The 21,861-nt window shown below is 40.1% G+C and overlaps 1 protein-coding gene across 2 annotated transcripts in view; it reads right to left on the bottom strand.

Annotated features, from left to right (window-relative positions):
- Eml5 (EMAP like 5) overlaps nt 1–21,861 on the bottom strand; it is a 136,155-nt gene that overhangs the window by 62,520 nt on the left and 51,774 nt on the right. For both annotated transcript variants that reach the window (XM_004649347.2, XM_045154447.1), the window contains exons 13-17: nt 21,361–21,479; nt 17,731–17,917; nt 7,910–8,015; nt 4,506–4,599; nt 3,033–3,133 (exon numbers count right to left, since the gene is read on the bottom strand). In XM_004649347.2, the coding sequence (XP_004649404.2) occupies nt 3,033–3,133; nt 4,506–4,599; nt 7,910–8,015; nt 17,731–17,917; nt 21,361–21,479 (607 nt within the window). The remainder of the gene's footprint in view (nt 1–3,032; nt 3,134–4,505; nt 4,600–7,909; nt 8,016–17,730; nt 17,918–21,360; nt 21,480–21,861) is intronic.

The following is a 21,861-nucleotide window of genomic DNA, read 5'->3' as shown; positions in this document are numbered from 1 at the left end:
TGACCCATTTAAGGACATAAAAAGATTTCAAAAGACCAATACAATGGACATCTGTATTTTTATTATTAAAAAATAAAACAACTGACAGGTCTTGCCAATTCTCTCTCCCTTTCTCACTCTCTACTATTCTGAATGTAATGTTAGTTTTCTCTGCACTCTTTTATACATGATTTACAACAATGTGTCACTATTTTTTCACATTTTAAAATGCTCTAAAATATCACCTTTCATATATTCTTTTGAAACTTGCTTAAGTGACCAAGAATTTGTAAGCTCTATATGTTTATTTTTGGCTCTAGTAAACTAATTTTCATGACTTCATATTGTTTCATTAGATCAATACTCTGATCTTTATAGGGGCATCTTGTACATAAGTGTAGGGGTACTCAAGAAACACCTATGCACGGTCATAAGGTAAAGTGTGAAAGGAAAAGTCTTTACATAAGACACGAATCAACTCTTCCTTCCAAATTATTCTCCGAAGTCAATATACCAATTACACTTCTCCCAACAGAGAAAACAGTTCCTGTTGCCTCCAAGGTCAGGAACACTTGGTATTGTCATACTAGGGAATGTAAAATAGCAAATGAATTTTTACTATGTTTTTAATTTGCACATTTCTTAGTACTAATATTTTGCTCATATTCTATTTTAATGGCCAATCACAGTTTAGTGATATATCCTCTATATATTTTTGCAACTGAACTCATTCATTCATTACCCCCAATATTTTTTTGTTTGCTCTTTTTGAGGTAGGGTTTCACTCTAGTCCAGGGTGACCTGGAATTCCCTATGTAGTCTCAGGGTGGCCTCAAACTCAAAATGATCTTCCTACCTCTGCCTCTTGAGTGCTGGGATTAAAGGTGTACAACACCATACCCTCCTCATTCATTACTCAAGAAACACATATGCCACACACTATTCAGGTATGAGGAAGATGGCAATCACAAAGTGGGTTAGGCAGCAAGGGCTCTGCTTCTATGGATTCCATGGTGAGAGACCTCCAAAAAATCAACTAGGGAAAATACTATCAGCTGATGATAGGTGCTCTGGAAAAGACAAAGCCTAAAAAGAAGTCTGGAAGGAAGTAGGATGGCTAAGGATAAGCTCATACAGAACAGGGTTGGGGACAAAGCTCAGAGACAGTTCTTGCCTTGCAAGCACAAGGCCCTATGCCCAGTACTATAGAGGGAGAAAAAGAACTGAAGGAGACAAAAGCAAACAATGTTAGAACAGTGCTTCCAGCAGAAGTAACAAACACAAAGGCCGTGATGCATGGCTGTAACTGGAACTGGAATCTTCAAGAACCACCACTGAGATCAGAATGGAACAGTAAAGACAGCCAGAGAGACACCACTAAGAGATGGACTTAAAAAAGTCAGAAGTCATGTGAAGACCCCTGTGAGGGCCTAACTTTTACTCCAAATGAGATGAGAAAGCACTAAGAGAAGTCATGAAAGTCAGAGGTCACATGCAGACCCTCGTGAGGGTCTAACTTTTACTCTACATGAGATGACAAGCTTTGGCACATGATCTATTAAAAGGCTCATTTTGACTTCTGGGTTGAGAACAAACAAAGAGGTAAGGTTAAAACATGTTAGAAGTCTTGAGCTAGAGAGATGGCTTAGTGATTAAGGCATTTGCCTGCGAAGCCCAAGGTCCCAGGTTTAATTCCCCAGGACCCACGTGAGCCAGATGCACAAGGGGCACATATGTCTGGAGTTCATTTGCAGTGGCTGGACGCCCTGGAGTGCCCATTCTCTCTCTCTGCTTGCAAACAAATAAATAAAATTTTAAAAAAGATGTTTAAAAAATGTTAGAAATCGAATTTTGATAATCGATCTCAATGATAAATAAGGACCAGGGAGGTAGCATAGAAGATAAAAAGTGATCAGATTCTAAATATATTCAGAAGGTCATCTTTTTTAATACATCTTGTAGAGTCACTAGTGACCTAGCAAGAGATTAAGAACCTAACTTATCTCTCTATGTCTGTTGCTCTCAAATAACTAAATAAAAAATGAACAAAAAATATTAAAAAAAATTTATTACTGGCTGGAGAGATGGCTTAGCAGTTAAAGTGTATGCAGCAAAGCCAAAGGACCCAGGTTTGATTTCCCCAGTACCCATGTCAAGCCAGATGCACAATGTGGCTCATGTGTCTGGTTTGTTTGCAGGGGCTAGAGGCCCTGGTGTATCTATTCTCTCTCTCTCCCTCTCAAATAACTAAGTAAAATAATAATAAATATTAATTGGCTGGGCATGGTGGCACATGCCTTTAATCCCAGCACTCAGGAGGCTAAGGTACGAGAATCACTGAGTTTGAGGCCAACTTGGAAGTACAGAATGAGTTCCAGATGAGCCTGGGATATAGTGAAACCCTGCCTTGCAGAATAAAAAGAAAGAAAAAGAATCAAACGCCAGACTTCAGATTTTACCAGTTTTTCTACTAATATCCCCATTTTCTTGTTCCAGGACCAAGTCTAGTATACCATACTGTACTTAGGAACTTATTTTTCTTAATTTTACTTGGTTATGCACACACTTGCATGTGTGGTCATGCCAGGGTCTCTTGCTACTGCTACAAATGAACAATCATCTAGCTTTCCACTGGTGGCTGCAGAACGACAATGGCTTGCAAGCACCTTTAACCACTGACCCATCTCTCTAGCCGTGTTTCTTTTAAAAGTAACAATTCCTGGGCTGGGAGATGGTTTAGTGGCTAAGGTGCTTGTCTGCAAAGCCAAAGAACCCTGGTTCGATTCCCCAGGACCCACGTAAGCCAGATGCACAAGGTGGTTAAAAAAAAACAAAACTAATTTTTGCTGGGTGTGGTGACACACACCTTTGATTCCAGCACTCAGGAGGCAGAGGTAGGAGGATTGCTAAAAGTTTGAGGTCAGCCTGAGTCTACATAGTGAATTCTATGAATAGGTCAGCCTGGGCTACAGTAAAATCCTACTTTGAAAAACAAAACAAAAAAGAGTAACAGTTTCTTAAATTTCAAAAGAGTAAAAGAAACATTTCCTTACCTGCTCTGCGCCAAAATTTCATATGTTTAATTCCAGCTGTAATTAGTTTATCAGGCACATAGGGGTTCATCTTTACAACAAAAATCTTATCTTTACTCCCCCTGAAATAAACCAAAATGTTTCAGTATAAAGATAAATATATCCTATAACAACTTTTTGCCTAGTCCATACCTTATCCTGATTATTCCATTTACTGGATATCTGTTCCCACTGGTATTCAGGTTGTGAAATCATGTATTTATACATTTGTTCTTTTAGCATGGCTTTAATATATTAACTATGTTCCAAAGATTCTCAGGCAGTAGGAGCAGTGAACACTGAACTTCATTTAAATATGGTACCTATGGGATTTACATAGGGAATACTGGCTGGTTTTGACATGAATGAGCTAAAGAAATTTTGAAGTAATAGTTCATTAAAGCTTAGCAGGGACCTTCCAATCTCAAAGTCCCTTTAAACTCTCATTTCTTTGGATATTATTCATACACTCTATAAAAAGCACTTATCTATATTTTTAAGTACATCAATATCCCACTTTAAGGAGGAGATTTAAAATGGAATCTCTCACATTGTTAAACTATTCTCTCCTTGAGAACACTGCTACTATTTTTATTATAAAAGTAAAACACACTGGGACTGGGAATATAGTCAGCTGGTAAAGAGAGTTCTTAGCATGCATAAAGTCCCAGGTTCAATTTCCAGCATAACATAAATAGGGTGTGGTGGCATAGATCTGCAATCCCAACGGAGGTGGAGGCAAGCAGATATTAAGTTCAAGTCATCCTCTGCTACATAGTGAGCTCCAAACAGCCTGGAATACATGAGACCTTGTCTAAAAAAACAAAGAGACATACATACATACGAACAGAACATGCTAATTTTAGAAAAGTTAGAAGTGAATAAGATGTGAGAAAACCTATACTTTCTTTGTGATATACATTTATCTTTTTCTACTTAGATATATGAGCGTTTTGTCATGCTTTCCAATTGCTATGTAATAGCATATCATATAACTTCACTCTACCTATGAATGGAGGTAACAGCAATTTCCAATGACATATTAGTCACATTAAAAAGTAGGTTCAGGCCTGGAGAAATGGCTTAGTAGTTAAGGTGTTTGTCTGCAAAGCCAAAGGACCCAGGTTCGATTCCCCAGGACCCATGTAAGCCAGATACACAAGGTGAGGAATGCATCTGGAGTTCATTTGCAGTGGCTGGAAGCCCTGACACACCCATTATCTCTCTTTCTCTCTCAAAAAAACATAAATAAAAAAGTAGGTTTGTAGAGCTAAACATACAAAAGAAGCCATAAAACTATTGTCCTTTACCTTATGTTTATTCAAAAGTAATACAGTAACAATAAAAATTTACATTAGTTCGATTTCAAAATTGTTCTAATAAAAAAATGCAAATCTGAAATAACACTAGCATTTAACCAACATGATAACAGGTGGTTTTTTTTTTCCCCCCTACCTGGCTATTGAAAGCTTCTCTCCTTTCTTCCAGTCCCATAACACAATCGTGTGGCTATCATCTATTCCAACTGAAGCCAAACGTCTCCCATCCGCTGTGATAGTCAAAAAGACATATGAACTGACCATTAAGATTCAGACAACAAAACCATTCAACCTATGTTCTAAAGCCACATCTGAACATGGTCTCTTCCTCCCTCCATAGTGTCAGTGTGCTGAAGGACTGACCTTCGTGGTGGTATTGCTCAGGTAATGGAACCATTAATAGGTGGGGCCCAGTGCGAGGCAGTTAAATCCTTGGGACTATGCCCTTAGAAGGGAATAATGCAGGTCTCTCCTAGCCAGTAAGTTCCATCTTAATGGATTGTTATAAAAAAAAGTTTCACCCCCGAACCTTTCTGGGTTCCTGCCTCACCATGTGATCAATCTCTTGAACTTACTCCCAGCACGTTCTGACACAACCAAAAGGGCTCTCAACAGAAGCAGAAGCATGGAGCCACGGGACACATTTTCAGCTTCTGAAACTGAGTTAAATAAATCTGTTTGCTAAAGCAACAAAAACTAGACTAATATGCTACAGAACTATATCTCAATTTTAAAAAGGCAATGGTAAGTGTTAGGCATGTATACATCCATGGAAAGAACCAGGTTTTAGAGGAAGTGGGGACAACAGTCTCTTGAATCATGTAAACAGCTAACATCTTTCCTGGCCTCACAAACTTTACATGTACATTAAGCTAGGATGAGGAAGGAAGAGAGAAAATGATAAATTTCTGAAGTGATGGATATTGTAAATACCCTGAGCTGATTATTATGCACTGTATACCTGTATCAAAACAGGACTGGGACAGAGCTCAATGGCAGAGTATACGCCTCACATGTGTGAAACACTGGAATCCATGTCTAATACCACACACACACACACACACACACACACACCCTATATATATAATATAAATACGTACAATCAGTATGGGTCAATTAAAAACCAAAACGAAATCTGCAGTAAAAAATAAGAAGGAAAAGAAAAACTAAGGAAGGAAAGGAAGTAATGATTTACTTTCATTAAATTCACCATAAGAATTCCATGACATAAGAACTCAGTGACTACGTCATGTAAAGTTCATCAAATGCAGGTTACAGTAGCACACTGCTATTACAATGGCTGCTTTTATGAAGGTCATAGTTGTTCCTTTTATCAAGCAAAAAGTAATGAATGTATCAGACAAGTCACTGAAACAAACAACTGAGGAGACGTGCTGACAGGTCGTAAGGCTCATACTACAAGAGAATGTTTGCACTCTGCCTCACTCTCTGCAAACCACAGCTAGCTGTTTAGTGCTACCAGTGATGGCTTTTACCATTGACTTAGTCTGTCTTACATGTTCTTGTTTCTCAACTACTACTATTATTTTTTTTTTTTTTTGAGGCAAGCCCAACAGACTGGCCTTTTTTTATGAGACAGAGAGAGAGAGACAGAGGGAGGGAGAGAGACAGAATTGGTGCACCAGGGCCTCCAGTCATTGCACTCAAACTCCAGATGCATGCACCCCCTTGTACACATGTGCAACATTGTGTGTCTAGCTTACGTGGGACCTGGAAAGTTGAACATGAGTCCTTAGGCTTCGCAGGCAAGCACCTTAACCAATGGGCTGGGGAGATGGCGAAGCAATTAAGGTGCTTGCCTGCGAAGCCTAAGGACCCATGTTTGACTCTCCAGATCCTATGTTAGCCAGATGCACAAAAGTGAGGCAAGCATAAGGTCACACATGCCCATAAAGTGGCACAAGAAAAAAAAAGTGGCACAAGAGTCTAGAGTTTGCTTTCAGTGGCTGAGGTCCTGGTGTGCCAATTCTCTTTCTCTCTCCCTAAATTTTTTTTTAAAATTACACATATATGTTTCACCAAAACCTCATTTATGGATAACTTATGACTTTAGGTCAAAGGAACAAAAAAGTATTAATTTAATGTTTTTAAAAACATATTTATTTAAGAGAGAAGGGAGAAAGCAAAAGAAAATGAAGTGAGTGTGTGCATGGGTACATCAGGACCTCTTGCTACTGCAAACAAACTCCAGATGCATATGCCACTTTGTGTATCTGGTTTTACATGGGCATTGAGGAGCCAAACCCAGGCAGTCAGGCTTTGCAAGCAAGAGTCTTTAACCACTAAGCTATCTCTCAAGCCCCAATGCTTTTTTTCTTTTTGAGATAGGGTCTCACTCTGTGGACCAGATTATCCTGAACTCACTCTGCAGACTAGGCTGACCTTGAACTCATGGCAATCCAATTGCCTCAGCCTCCCAAATGCTGTAATTATAGGCATGAGCTATAATACCTGACTTTATGTTCCTTAATATAAAATTCTTTTGTTGTTTTTGTTTTTCAAGGTAGGGCCTCACTCTAGCCCAGGCTAACCTTCATTATCTAGTCTCAGGGTGGCCTTGGACTACAGTGATCCTCCTACCTCTGCCTCCCAAGTGCTGTGTGTGCCACCATGCCTGGCTATAATATAAAATTCTTTATTAATGGCATTCCGTCCCTCTTTCTAGCCCACACACCAACCTCCATTATACACCTATTTATATTGTTAAACTAATAGCATGATGTGAAATTATTTTATAAGATGAGCAGAAATTGCCACTTTACACAAATATCTAAAGTAAATAGTTCAGTTTTCACCCATTTCATTACTGGGTTTTCACTTTATCATTTTTAAAGTTTATTTTAAAGTTGTAAAAGACAGGGAGCAAGGTTTGCCCAAAGGGAGGCTATATACTACTCACAGAACAAATGATTTTGGTTCTTTTGTTAATTTTTTTCATGTTAACATCAACATGGATATTTGTAAAGGGTATGAAAATTACTCATTAAATTATTATTATAAACTAGCCAACAAACCTACTTTATCATTGCATTTGATTAGAATAACAGTATACATTTGATAAAAATTATGAAAATCATAGTTAACTGCCAACTTTACATTATACTAATTTAGATTAAAATACTCTACTTTTGTTGTTGTTGTATTTCAAGGTAGGGTCTCACTCTAGCTTAGGCTGCCTGGACTTCACTATGTAGTCTCACGGTGGTCTTGAACTCACAGTGATTCTCCTACCTCTGCCTCCAAGTGCTGGAATTAAAGGCATGTGCCACCACACCTGGCACTGTATCTTCAAAAAAAATTTTTTAAATAGTTTAACTTATTAAAGAGAGTAGGGATATGCCAGGGCCTCTTGCTACTGCAAACATACTCTAGACACATGCACTACTTTGTGCATCTGGGTACTGGAGAATCAAACCTGGGCCATAAGGCTTTGCAAGCAAGTTACCTGAACCATTAAGCCATCTCTCCAGCTTTTGCCTCTATATTTTGATTGTTCTAATTGAGACACAAACGTCTTACCTGAGAAATCAACAGCACAGACGCCATACTGGTGATAACCCTTTAATATCGACAAGGATTTAATAGTCTCTGTATCCCATATGTGAATTGAGGGATCTCTACCTACCTGAAAAAGAAAGAATTATAGAAGCTATTTTAAATGAGTACTTCTATAACTGTTTAAAAAGAATCAAAACAAAAAGGTTTTACAGCCTTTGTTTTATTTGCCATAGATATTTTTTAAATTAAAAATAAAGCAGATGATGCTATACATGACTGATTTCTTTTCATTAACATTCATGCATTTAAAAGCTAATGAGGGATGGGTAAATAAGAATAAAATTATACATAAACATGTAATAAAATATCACAATGAGACCCATTACTTTGCCAACTAAAAACAATTAAAATACTAATGAAGGGTATGAGTGTGGATCAGTGGTATAGCATATACCTAGTGCATGTGTAACCTTTGATCTGAGACATAGTATAGAAATGTATGACTCTTTCTAAATCTTGTTCTATAGTTTATGAATAAAAATAATAAATGATTACTAAGTACTATTACTGACAAGGTTTCTGTGATAAGTATAATGAGCATTAAGACATTCAGAAAATGTACGTGAACTCATTACAAGGAACATTTTCAATTAAGAATCCAAAGTAATATATGGCTATGAGGAAACAGTTTTGGAAAAAAGACTTCCTGGAAGAGATGATACTAGAGCTGAGCCTCAGACAGTGCTGATCTTACGGAAAGCCTCTTAAGGGGATTGAGTCTGACTCTATGGGAGGGAACTCAGGACTGCTTCTGAAAACCTAGTCAAAAGCCTGTGGCACTCACTCACACCTACAACCCCAGCACTTGAGAGGGTAAGGTAGGAGGATCTGTGAGCGTTTGAGGCCAATCTAGGCTATTCAGACTGGACTAGAGTGAGACTGACTCAAGAGGGAAGCTATATGTTGTATCAATCGAATTACCCTCTATTTGCATTTGTCTATAGATTAATTATGCTCTCCCCTTTGAAGCTTCTTTTTGCAGTGGGTAGTGACTTCTGAAGTGACTCAAAACTCCATCAAAGTACTGAGAATAAGTGACTACATAATATGAAATCAAATATTTTTGGTCCTCCAGCACTGCTCCTTTTGGGATTATTCTGTTTTAGTTCTGTGAAGCAAACTCCTAAACTTATGATGTTGACTGCACTGAGTGTACAGATGGCTTTCAATCTTGTGGCCATGTTCACAGTATTAAGTCTGCTGCTCTATGATCACAAGGTACCTTTCTGCAGTCTGTCTTTCTTTGGTGTTTTATGCTTTTCCCTATGGCAGACTTGTACCTCCTTGCTTTGGTCTGTGCCTTGGATTTTTTTTTTTTTGTATTTCTTATATTTTATTTATGACAGAGAGAGAATATGAATATGGGCATTCGCCAGGACCTCTAGTCACTGCAAGGATAAAACTCCAGACCATGTGCCACCTGTGCATCTGGCTTTACATGGGTACTAGGAAACCCAAGTCAGGTCCTTATGCTTTGCAGGCAAGTGCCTTAACTGCTGAGCCATCTCTCCAGCCCTTTTGTATTTTTTTTTGAAGTTATTATGAATGGGGTCAATTCCTAATTTCTTTCTCAGCATCTTCATAACTGGTAAACAGGTAAGTAGCTAGTAATATTTGAAAGAAGATTTTGGATCCTAATAACCTTCTGAAGGTGTTGTCAGATCTAAGAGTCTTCCAGAAAGGTCTTCGGGAGCTGGCATACCTGATCCCTAGTTGGTGGCACTATTTGGGAAGGTGTGACACTTTGAGGAGGTAGAGCCTTGCTAGAGGAAGTATATCATTAGAGGTGGGCTTTGAGGTGCTACAGCCCTGCTTGGAGACTCTACTTTCTCCCTGTTGATGTGAAGATCTGGCATGCCTCCAAAGCCCATGTATAAAAGACTTGGTCCCTAGCCTGCCACACTATTGGGAAGTGGTGGAAACTTCAGGATAGGGGTCTAGTGGAAGGAAGTTTCCTGCCATGCCTTCCCCACCACGATGAAACTTCTCAAAACTGTAGAAGGGAATTAAAGCCTTTCCTTTCTTAAGTTGCTTCTGGTCAGGTATTCATTCTGTCTCCGCAACTACTAAGTAAATGATGCACCAATCTCTTCACCTTTAACTTGGTGCTATAGTTTGGATCTGAAGTGACCGCCCCTCCCCCAAAGGCCCATGCATAAAAGGCCACCAGGCTATGGAATTATTGGGAGGTGGTGGAAGTTTCCACAGGATCTACTGGGAGGATGTTAGGTCAGTTGTGGTGTGCTCTTAAGGAAGATACTAGGACCAAGACCTGCTCTGTTTTTCTTTTCTTGCTTTCTCATCAACCATCATTGGGCCGCTGTGATTCTTCATGTGGTCTCCACCTTGATGTACTACCTCACACAGACCCAAAGACAACAGGCTCAAGTTCCCATGGACCAAAACTTCTAAAACTGAAACAAGAGAAATCTTTCCTCCTTTAAGCTGTTTATATCAGATATTTTGTCATAGTGAGAGTCAGACTAACTCACTTGGTTTGCAATTTTACTTATGAACAGAGTAATTATCATTCTTAGGTATTTCTCCAAGTCATCATAATCTCTTTCTGTAATTATAAAGATTACACACTCTTCATATAATAAAGGTAACTCCTGAAATCACTGTGATAGCTTTCATTTATACTTAATTTTGAGATTTTTATAAAAAATCATAACAAAACCACTGAAACCTGCTACTATGTTACTAATCAGATCAATACTACCAGTGAATTTTAAGTTTTACTTGGCATCTCTAAGTTTTTAAAAAATATTTTATTTTTATATATTTATTTATTTGAGAGAGGGGCAGAGAGGGAAGGAGGGAAGGAGAAAGGAAAGGAGGAAAGATAGGTGTGATAGGCCCTCTGGCCAATGCAAACTAACTTCAGATGCACGTGCCACCTTGTGTACCTGGCTTACATGGGTCCTGGGTAATCATACCTTGGTCCTTTGGCTTTGCAGGCAAGTGTGTTAACTATTAAACCATCTCTCCAGCCCCCTAAGTTTTGATTCTTCTGATGACTTAGTACTACTCTGCCTAGTCTCTGGTTGCCTTGACTCTTAGGTACTGAGTTTCCTTCATGTTTTATCACCTATAACTGAAGTAAAAACTCTCAACATCTCCCTTTTAGTTACTCAGACTTTTCGCCTATATTTTTCTTTAAATTTATTTATTTGAGAGTGACAGACACAGAGAGAAAGATAGAGGGAGAGAGAGAGAATGGGCGCGCCAGGGCTTCCAGCCTCTGCAAACGAACTCCAGACGCATGCACCCCCTTGTGCATCTGGCTAATGTGGGACCTGGGGAACAGAGCCTCGAACCGGGGTCCTTAGGCTTCACAGGCAAGCGCTTAACCGCTAAGCCATCTCTCCAGCCCTCGCCTATATTTTTGACTGAGGTATTTCACTTTCATAGCCTCACTGATAATATCAACAAATGTTTCCCAAATCCTACTCTAACCATTATTTTTTCCTGCATTTGACACATCTTCAGTTGCCTATTGGACCTCTCATCTGGGATGATGATGACGATGATAACAGTGATATAGACTAACATTCAGGAGAAATGACTCAGATGCCAGAAGCTGTTCTACTTCCCTTGCAGAGACTGGTGTACTTAATGATTATCACGACTCTACTGCATTGGCACTAACAGTACCCTTATTTTCAAAGATGAGGAAAACAGTGGCCAAGAGGTTCACTTGCCCACAGATAATAAATGGGGCCATTTGTAGTCAAACAGCAAATTTAGCTGGCTAAGGTAATAATGAATACTATTCTAGATAACCTGGGGCATCCCATTTCAGGAAAAAAGGTGTGTCAGTGCTCCATCACTGTGACAAAACCAAACAAACTCAAAAGGAGGGATTTATTGTGGCCTATGGTTTCTTGACACTTTTGTCTGTGAGCTAGTGGCAAGAGAGCAAAAAACAGCAGGGGCCATGCAATGCAGGTTGCTCATCTCATGGCAACAAAGATGAAAAGATCAAAGACCCAAAACCTCCATGACCAAACTTCCTTCCACTAGACCCCTATCCTGAAGTTTCCACCACTTCCCAATAGTGTGGCAGGCTAGGGACCAAGTCTTTTATACATGGGCTTTGGAGGCATGCCAGATCTAAACTACAGCAAAAGAGACATGGTGAGTTCACAAATTTTATTTAGCTTATATCTTCTTAAAATATTTTTTTACTTGTTTGAGGGAGAGGGAAAAAAACACAGAAAAAGAATATGTGTGTGCTAGGGCCTCTTGACACTGCACATGAACTTAAGATGCATGCACTACTTTATCTGGGTTTGCATGGGTACTGGGGAATCCAACCCTAGTTGGCAGGTTTGCAAGCAAAAGCCTTTAACTGCTGAACCATCTCCCCAGCCATTAGTTTATGTCTTTAAGACAAGAACAAGAAAGTAAATGAGGGTAGAATAGATGAGGGATTGAAGAGTTTCTCAAGAAAAGGAAATTAAGTAAAATATTTAAAGCAGCACTATACAAACTGATCAAATCCTAACTACCTCAAAACAGAGGGCATAGTTGATAGGGAGGCAAATGGTGGAGACATAAAAAGACAAGAGTGAAGAAATTAAAAGCTTTGCATTAGCTGGGTGTGATGGTGCATGCCTTTAATCTCGGGACTCGGGAGGCGGGGGTAGGAGGATTACTGTGAATTCAAGGCCAGCCTGGAGTTACAGAGTGAGTTCCTGGTCAGCCAGGGCTAAGGGTGAGACCCTACTTCAACGCACCCCCACCCCACAAAACCTTGAATTGCACGCTGATGAGCCAGACATTTGCCTGAAAAGTACTAATAAAACTGAAAAATTGTAAGTCTCTTAGAAGGATTATTAATAGTTGAGGAAAATGAATAGGGGATTAAAAAACTAAAAATGGAAACTCATGTTAATTTGCTAACAGCTTAGAAATTATGAAGCAATGATTACAAGAAGAAATATGGAAAGCTTTTAAAAAAAGACTTTTCTCTTTCTGCTTTTTTCTGTCTTTCTCTATAATCAATCAGTCAATCAATAATAAAAATATTTTTATTTATTTATTTTTGGTTTTCCAAAGTAGGGTCTCACTATAGCCCAGTCTGACCTAGAGTTCAGTATGTAGTCTCAGGGTGGCCTTGATCTCACAGTGATCCTCCTGCCCCCACCTCCTGGAGTGCTGGGATTAAAGGCGTGTGCCACCATGCCCAGCACAAAAAAAATATATTTTTAAAATTGGGCTGGAGAGATGGATCAATGGCTAAAGATACTTGCTTGCAAAGCTTGATGGCCCAGGTTCGATTCCCCAATACCTATGTAAATCTAGATGCACAAAGTGGCACATGTGTCTGTAGTTTACTTGCAAAGCCAAATGCACAAAGCGGCACATGCATCTGGAATAAATTTGCAGTGGCTAGAGACTCTGGTGCACCCATACTCATATTTCTCTCCCTCTCTCTCTTCCTCTCTCTCTCTCTCTCTCTGGTTGTCTCTTTGTGTCTATATATATAATAAATAAAATAGTTTTAAAATAAACATATTTATTTGAGGTGGGTAGAGTATCAAAATACACTCAGGTCAATGAATGAATACAGTTTTGAAAAGGACTGGCTATTGGAGATGAGGTAGAAGGTTGACTCCAGTTAGAAAGGTCACTGTGCAAGCCTCTGCTTTCTAGCTGAGACAATCTTGAATCACAACTTTACTATTTATTTATTTATGAGAGTGAAAGAGAGAGAGAGAATGGGAACCCCAGGGCCTCCAGCCACTGCAAATGAACTCAGATGCATATGCTCCCCTTGTGCATCTGGCTTCCATGGGTACTGGGGAATCGAACCCCAGGGCCTCCAACCACTGCAAATTAACTCAGATGCATATGCTCCCCTTGTGCATCTGGCTTCCATGGGTACTGGGGAATCGAACCAGGGTCCTTTGGCTTTGCAGGCAAATGCCTTAACCACTAAGCCATATCTCCAGCCCCATAACTTTACTTTTTATTTAAGTCTATACGCTTTCCTGTCTTCCCTCATCCTCTTCCCCTGTCATGAGCAAGTACAGAGTATCTCTTTCCTTTACAAACCTTGCAGGAGCCTCTCTCTCTCTCTCTCTCTCTCTCTCTTTCTCTCTCTCTCTCTCTGTGTGTGTGTGTGTATGTGTCTGTCTGTCTCCATTGCATCTGTACACAGGCATACCTGTCCCCACCCCCCAGAAATTCATGAAAAGGATCATCTAACTTTGTTTGGGATTTCCAGAGCCTGATTCCAGCATGCAGCCTTCATAGCTCTCCTGATAAAACTTCAATTCAAAAGGATTTCACCACAGCTGTCAGTCATCAAACCAGCCTCCTTCCCACTGCTCTCCTTCTCCTTTACCCATCAACTCCAAGACTTGTAGGACAAAATACAGGTCTATGTTGTCAACAGGGAACATACAAGGATTAGCAGAGGTTTGAAAGAGAAGACTAAATTCCAGTTCTCTTAATTTAAGACATGCTGAGTGTGAACTGCCCCCAAGATATCTAAATGAATGTGCTTTTGGACTGTGTGCACATTTGACCATCTAGTCTGAGAGTTCAACACTTACTGCTTTATGACTCATCACTGCAAGAAGGCAGTGGAGGGTTATCTGGCTCGGTTTCATGATGGGAAAGCATGGCAGCCGCACAGCACACTGGAAGAGCACTGGGCTGCAGGCAGGCTGAGAGCCGAGCCTTCCAGGACTGCCCCAGCCAGGCCCTGCATCCAGAGCTTCCACAACCTCCCACATCAGCACCACCATCTGGGAACCAAGCATTTAAACATGTGAGCCTCTGGTGGAGAGTTCACATTCAGGCTATAACACCTTTAATAGGAAACATTCAGTAACCATTTGCTGAATTATAGAAAAATTTCAAATTACCACACATTTAGTCAAAATACTCAAACATAAATATGTAAATAATGTGAGGTTAAGTTTTTTAACCTCCATTTAGTATCACAGTTCTTGACAATGGTCCTCTATTTTCCAAAAAATAGAAACAAAACACTCTAGGTTTTCCATCTGTTGTACAGAAAATTCTGAATTAAAATATACCATCCTGAAGGGAAGAAGGAGTCAAGTCTGGGAGAGCTGAAACTTAAAAGGTGCCCACTCCCCAAAGCTATAGGAGAAGTAAACAACTGTTGGATGGCAGGCTCTGACCATGTTGTACAGCAAATTCCTCTGAACTTTTATTTGCTGAGCTGGAGAAATGGCTCGCTGGTTAAAGGCACTTGCTTGAAAAACCTGATGAGGGTTCAATTCTCCAGTACCCACATAAAGCCAGACACAAAAAGTGGCACATGCTAGAGTTCATTTGCAGAGACAGGAGGCCTGGTATGCCCATTTTCTTTCTAAAACATTTTTAAAAATATTTTATTTGAGAGAAGAGGCAGATAGAGAGAATGGGAACACCAAGGCCTCTAGCCACTACAAAATGAACTCAAGACGCATGTGCCACCTTGTGCATCTAGCTTACATGGGGTGGTGGTTTGATTCAGGTGTCCCCCATAAACTTTGGTGTTCTGAATGCTAGGTTCCCAGCTGATGGAGATTTGGGAATTAATGCTTCCTGGAGGGAGTGTATTGTTGGGGGTGGGCTTATGGGTGTTATAGCCAGTTTCCCCATGCCAGTGTTTGGCACAATCTCCTGTTGCTACTGTCTACCTTATGTTGGCCAGGGGTTGATGTCCACCCTCTGCTCATGCCATCGTTTTCCCCTGCCATTGTGGAGCTTCCCCTCGAGCCTGTAAACCAAAATAAACCTCTTTTTCCCACAAGCCACTCTTGGGTGGGTGATTTCTACCAGCAGTGAAAACTAGATTTCAACAGTAAAGTGGTACTGAGGAGTGGGATTGCTGCTGGACACCTGACTGTGTGGCTTTGATCTTTTGAAGCTTTTTTTTTTTTTTTTTTTTGGTTTTTCGAGGTAGGGTCTCACTCTGGCCCAAGCTGACCTGGAATTCACTATGTAGTCTCAGGGTAGCCTCGAACTCACGGCGATCCTCCTACCTCTGCCTCCCGAGTGCTGGGATTAAAGGCGTGCGCCACCATGCCCAGTTTGAAGCTAATTTTTAATAGGAATGTGGAAGGATTTGAAACCTTGGTCTAAGAGATGCGCCTTGCAATGTTGTAAGTACAGCTTGATGGACTATTCTGGTCAGAGTTGAAAGACCTGAATGCAGTAAGAACTATGGGCTATGAGGTTTGGTTTATGAGGGCAAGAAAGAGCTTTGCTTGGATTGGGCTAGCAGTTTGTGCGAGAAGCTTGCTGTTATGCCCATGTCCTCAGAAGTTGTGCAGAGTTGCTTTGCATAGAAATGAACTGGTGTGAGCAGAGGGATATGGCACAGAAAGAAAATTTGGGGGGTGAACTGCTGCCTGTTCAGCTGCAATTGAGAGATTATAACCTTTGAGATTGGGCCAGCTGACCTGCACTGGGGTAACAGGAAGAATGTAGACTCTTTTGAAGGGGCCTGAGTGTTCAAGGAGTGTCCTGTTCTTCAAAGTCTACTTTATTCCCCCTGGATTAACAAATTGGCACCCTACCTGGTAATGTGAAGTGTAAGAAATGCAGGAAAGGGAGGGTTGGTCATTGAGTTTGCAAAACAGACTGCAACACATGGGTACTGGAAAACTGAACCTGGGTCCTTAGGCTTTGCAAGCAATTTACACTAAGCAATCTCTCCAGTCCCAAATATATATTTTTGAGGAAATGTGATTTTTTTTTTATTTATTTTTATTATTAGATATGGACGTATTTTGTGCATAAACATCACATGTTGATACCATCCTTTTCTTCCTCCCTGCCCTTTTCCTGAAGAGGCTTTCCTCATTGGGGATGTAGATCAACTCCATGGGGATTGTGGGTCATGCATTATGGGGCAGCAGTCAGTTATGGGGGAGAGGCAATGTCTCTGTGCAAAATGTCCCAACTTGTGGCTCTAACAATCTTTCCACCCCTTCTTCCACAAAATTCCCTGAGTCATGCTGGGAGCATTTTAAGTCTACTTAAATGATGAGCACTTAGGAGCATCTAGATGTGTGATTTGGTAGGTGTTGAGTGTCCTCAGTATCTTTTTCCATTACCCTTGTGCTGATATCAGCTTCAGTGAGAAAGCAGCACTCTTGCTCATTTCCCCAATTCCTCTGTGGTTTCAGCTGGGCCCGGGGTGCAGTGCGCTGGATCATTTATCTCAAGTCCAGTTCCCATTCCAGACCGCCACACCTAGCTACGCAAGGAACTTCTAGTCCCAAATATTTTTAAAAAATGAAATACAATATTCCACTGTGGAGGGAGGAGGAGAGGGTCAGGATGTCGACAAGTTTGGGGAAAAGGTTGCAAAAGCCTTTCAGGTTATATACAAGTCTTGCAGTAGCAGAGCTGCCTGCAGGTTGTGCCAGGAGCTCCAGAGAGGCCACTTTCCTGAGTACTCTCCTATGCTGGGGAGGGCTTTTTGGTAATGCAGCTGCCTTTGAGTCATCCATGTTCCTGTAAGCAATAGCTCAACCCTCTCAGGAAGTAAGCCCAGTAAATTCACTGGCTCATCCAAACTGGCTCTGGTGCGATCATGTTTTGGTTTGTCCTCTGTACCCCATCTAGGGTGAGCAGCCATGTGTTCACGTCTCCCCTGGGAAAAAAATGTCTGTAGCACCATTTAAATTTCAAAACACTAGGGCTGGAGAGATGGCTTAGCAGTTAAGCACTTGCCTGTGAAGCCTTGAGGACCCAGGTTGAGTCTCGATTGCCCAGAACCCATGTACTCTTTTAAATGAACTTACCTGGCCTGTGGCCACGTAGTCTTTCAGAGGATGAATAGCCAAACACAGGATGTCATCATCGTGACCCAAGTAAAAGCGCTGTGTGTTCTGTTGTCGGTTATAAATGACACCCACTGCTGCCACATGGTACACAATTTCACCAATTTGAGTGTAAAACAGATTACTTCGACAGTCATAACCTCTGTAGCTAATATAGGGAACAAATTACAATTAATTTTGGCTTTTTATCTTATCAATACAGAATATAAAGAGAACTATAGAGGCAGTGTTTAAATCATTTAAGCTTTAAGTTTTAAAGGATACTAAACAAAAGAAAATATCACTTTCTAAAAACCTATACTTTTATGAATGGGTCTGATAAAAATAAAGTGAAACAAATCACAGTGCAGAAAGAAGATATCTGGTACAGTACTATTTTCAAAAATATAGTGTTAACACCTTCCAAGGCTCAGGGTCCACTGCAGAAGAGGTGGCTAAGAGCCAAAGGAAGGGTAGGACTCCTTACAACATGCTCCTCCAGACACAAAATGGCCTGGATATCCATGACCTCACAGTGCCTGACACTACCTACACAAGACCATCATAGTAGGAGGAAAAGATGATGACATCAAAATAAAAGAGAGAGTGATTGAGAGGGGAAGGGGATATTATGGAGAATGGAGTTTCAAAGGGGAAGGTGGGAGGGAGGGAAGGCATTACCATGGGATATTGTTTACAATCATGGAAGCCATTAATAAAAAAAAAAAAAAAAGAGCCAGGCATGGTGGCACACACCTTTAATCCTAGCAATCACTCAGGAGGCTGAGTTTGAGGCCTCCCTGAGACTACAGAGTAAATTCCAGGCTGGCTTGGGCTACAGTGAGATCCAACCTCAAAAAAAAAAAGAGAAAAAAAAAAAAAAAACAAGAAAAATGGGGCTAGAGAGATGGCTGATCATTTAAGGCACTTGCCTGCAAAGCCTAATAACCTGGGTTTTATTCCTCAGTACCCATATAAAGTCAGATGCACAAGGTGGTGTGTGCATCTAGAGTACGTTTGTAGTGGAGGCCCTGGCATGTCTATTTTCTGTCTCTCTTCTATCTCTCTCTGCTTGCAAATAAATAAATAAAAATATTTTTAAAAAGGAAACAAGAACAAAACAAGCAAACAAGTAATGGAGAAACCAAAACAGATTTGTGTGTGTGTGGTCAGTGAACTTCCACAGTTAGAAGGTAAAGAGCAGATGGCGGCCAGTCTTAAGTTTTTCCAACTGGTCACATGGCAGAAGCAAGAATTACCTCTATTCCCTCCCATTTTCCTATTTTTTTTTTTTTTTTTTTTTTGGTTTTCCGAGGTAGGGTCTTGCTCTTGCTCTAGCTCAGGCTGACCTGGGATTCACTATGTAGTCTCAAGGTGGCCTCCAACTCATGGCAATCCTCCTACCTCTGCCTCCTGAGTGCTGAGATTAAAGGCGTGCACCACCACGCCTGGCATCTTTTTAAAATTCTAAGTGCAGTATTCTACCTGAAAAGTTCATGTGAGTGTCTGGTTCTCAACTAGTTCTTTCTGATACTAATTTGGCTAAATGTGTTTGCAAAGGAGAATGAACATTCAGTACCCTTGATGAAGAACAGTGTGTGGAACTTGCATCTGGTGCATCATGCCTGGAATCCCAGTACTTGGGAGGCAGATAAGGAACACAGAAGTTTGAGGCCAGGGGTTGGGGCGATGACTCAGCAGTAAAGGTGCTTGCTTCCAAAGCCTACTGACCCAGGTTCAATTCCCCAGCACTCACCTGGACGTGCACAAAGTGGAGTATGCATCTCAACTGCTTTTGCTGCAGGAGGTCCTGGCATACCCATTTTTCTCAGATATATAAGATAAACATTAATTTTTAGAGCTGGAGAGATGTCTCAGCAGTTAAGGGCTTGCTCATAAAGCCTGACAGCCTGGGTTCTATGCCCCAGTACCCATGTAAGGCCAAATGCACAAAGTGGCACATGGATATGGAGTTCATTTGCAGTGGCAAGAAGCCCTAGTGTGCCCATTCTCTTTTTCTCTCTCCTTGCAAATAAATGAAAATATTTTAAATATTTTTAAAAATAGTGTCAAATTTGTATTCTTTAAAACAAACCAGCTATTTTTATAGGCAAAATTTATAAGAAGGAGTATATATTTGTATTTGTATATATTTTTTTATTTCTGAAACTAAGTAACAGTGATTGCCTGTGGAAAAAAGAATTGATGACGGGGGGGGGGGCAGGAGTGAAAGAAGGTTTTCAAATTATACTGTTAGGCATACTGCTGAGCCATGACAATGTATGTTCCAAAAACAACTTTAGGCAATGGTTTAACATATATAATTTTTTTTTTTTTTTTTTTTTTTGCTGTACTGGGAACTGAACTTAGAGTTTCATGTATGTTAGGCAAACAATCTACCGTCTGAGCCCCATATGCAAATCTTAAGATGGTCTATATCATCCCACCTGTGGCAACCTTGCTTCATGTTTCAAAAAAGCCTAGTTCATAAAACACAACTGAACAGAAATACCACCTATTTTAACACTGGAAGGAAAATGCTCACAATAAATATATCCTCTTGTAAATTCTTAGACAGTATTATCAGTCTACTAAGAAAGTGCATGCTTACAGCCAGGCGTGGTGGTGCACACCTTTAATCAGCACTCAAGAGGCAGAGGAAGGAGGATTTCAGAGTTCGAGGACAGCCTAAGCCAACAGAGTGAATTCCAGGTCAGTCTGGGATAGAGCAAGTCCCTACCCTGAAGAAAAAAAAAATAAATAAAGCAAGAAAATGCATGTTTGCTGATGCCAAGCCAACATATGAGGCTTGTGTTGCCATATGCTTAAAGAGAATCCAGGACTAATGTTTTATTGAAACTAAAACATGGAAGTAAAAATGTTCAGGTAAAATAGAAGTATCATTCCAAATTAAGACACATTTATAGGAGATGACATTTCTTCTTTCTTTCCTTATTTTTTTATTTTTTGATTCTGAGGTAGGGTCTCACTCTAGCCCAGGCTGACCTGGAATTCACTACGTAGTCTCAGGGTGGCCTTACTCTCTACCTCTGCCTCCCTCTGGAGTGCTGGGATTAAAGGTGTGTGCCACCATGACCATGACCAGCTGCTTCTCTGTTTTTTTTGTTTTGTTTTGTTTTGTTTTGTTTGTTTGTTTGTTTGTTTTGTTTTGTTTTTTTGAGATAGGGTCTCACTCTAGTCCAGGCTGACCTGGAATTCACTACGAAGTCTCAGGGTGGCCTCAAATTCTCATTGATCTTCCTACCTCTGCCTCTCCAGTGCTGCGATTAACGGCGTGCACTGCCACATCTGCCCTGTCTTACATTTTTAATGACAAGATATCCACTTCCATAAACATGCCAAACTTTCATGAGATAATTTTCTAATTTAATAAATGCTTTTATAATGGCTCATGGTATGCCAGGCAAGCTGTAAGTCACCACAGCATCGCCTTGGTTACTGCTCACCACAGCTTTCTGAGTCAGCTGCTTTTTTCTCCAATTCACACATGGGGGAAACAGGCATAGTGAGACTATGGGACTTGTTCCAAGTCATACAGCTAGTGTGTGTGAACCTGAATTCAAATACATAAATGAAAATAATATTGTATACCCATGAATAAAGTGCAATCGAATACTATTTCCTGGTGCCCGCTCTCTTCTTTTAGAAGTAGCACTTTTTTGTTTTTCTTTGCATTGTTCTTTAAGCTGAGGTAGATCTTCTTTGTAAACCTTTAAGAATATATAAGAGTAAAAATGCTTTTAGGATATATATTAATAAAGATGTCCATATAGTCCTAATATGATTTTAGGTGTCAATAAGAGGTAACTACAAAATTTACTTCCTTGGATAGAAAAAACTCAGTCACGTTTTCTATATGTATTCCACTGACAAATATATATTTAGTATTCCGGAAAGCTTTTATACTTCACAAGAAAATATTTCAAAGAGAGTAAGTGGGGGTCTACTGTAGCACACAAATACAGGCACACTTGGTTTATCAAGCACTTACCATAAAATAACATTTTATACTAATATGCTATTAATGTTCAAATGAGGAAAAACTTAAAATAGTCATTTATTACTTGGGAAATTTAAATCATAAAAATTAAC

Source organism: Jaculus jaculus, chromosome 7 (genome assembly GCF_020740685.1).
Source record: "Jaculus jaculus isolate mJacJac1 chromosome 7, mJacJac1.mat.Y.cur, whole genome shotgun sequence".
Lineage (NCBI taxonomy): Eukaryota > Metazoa > Chordata > Mammalia > Rodentia > Dipodidae > Jaculus > Jaculus jaculus.
This window is presented reverse-complemented; position numbering and strand designations above follow the sequence as displayed.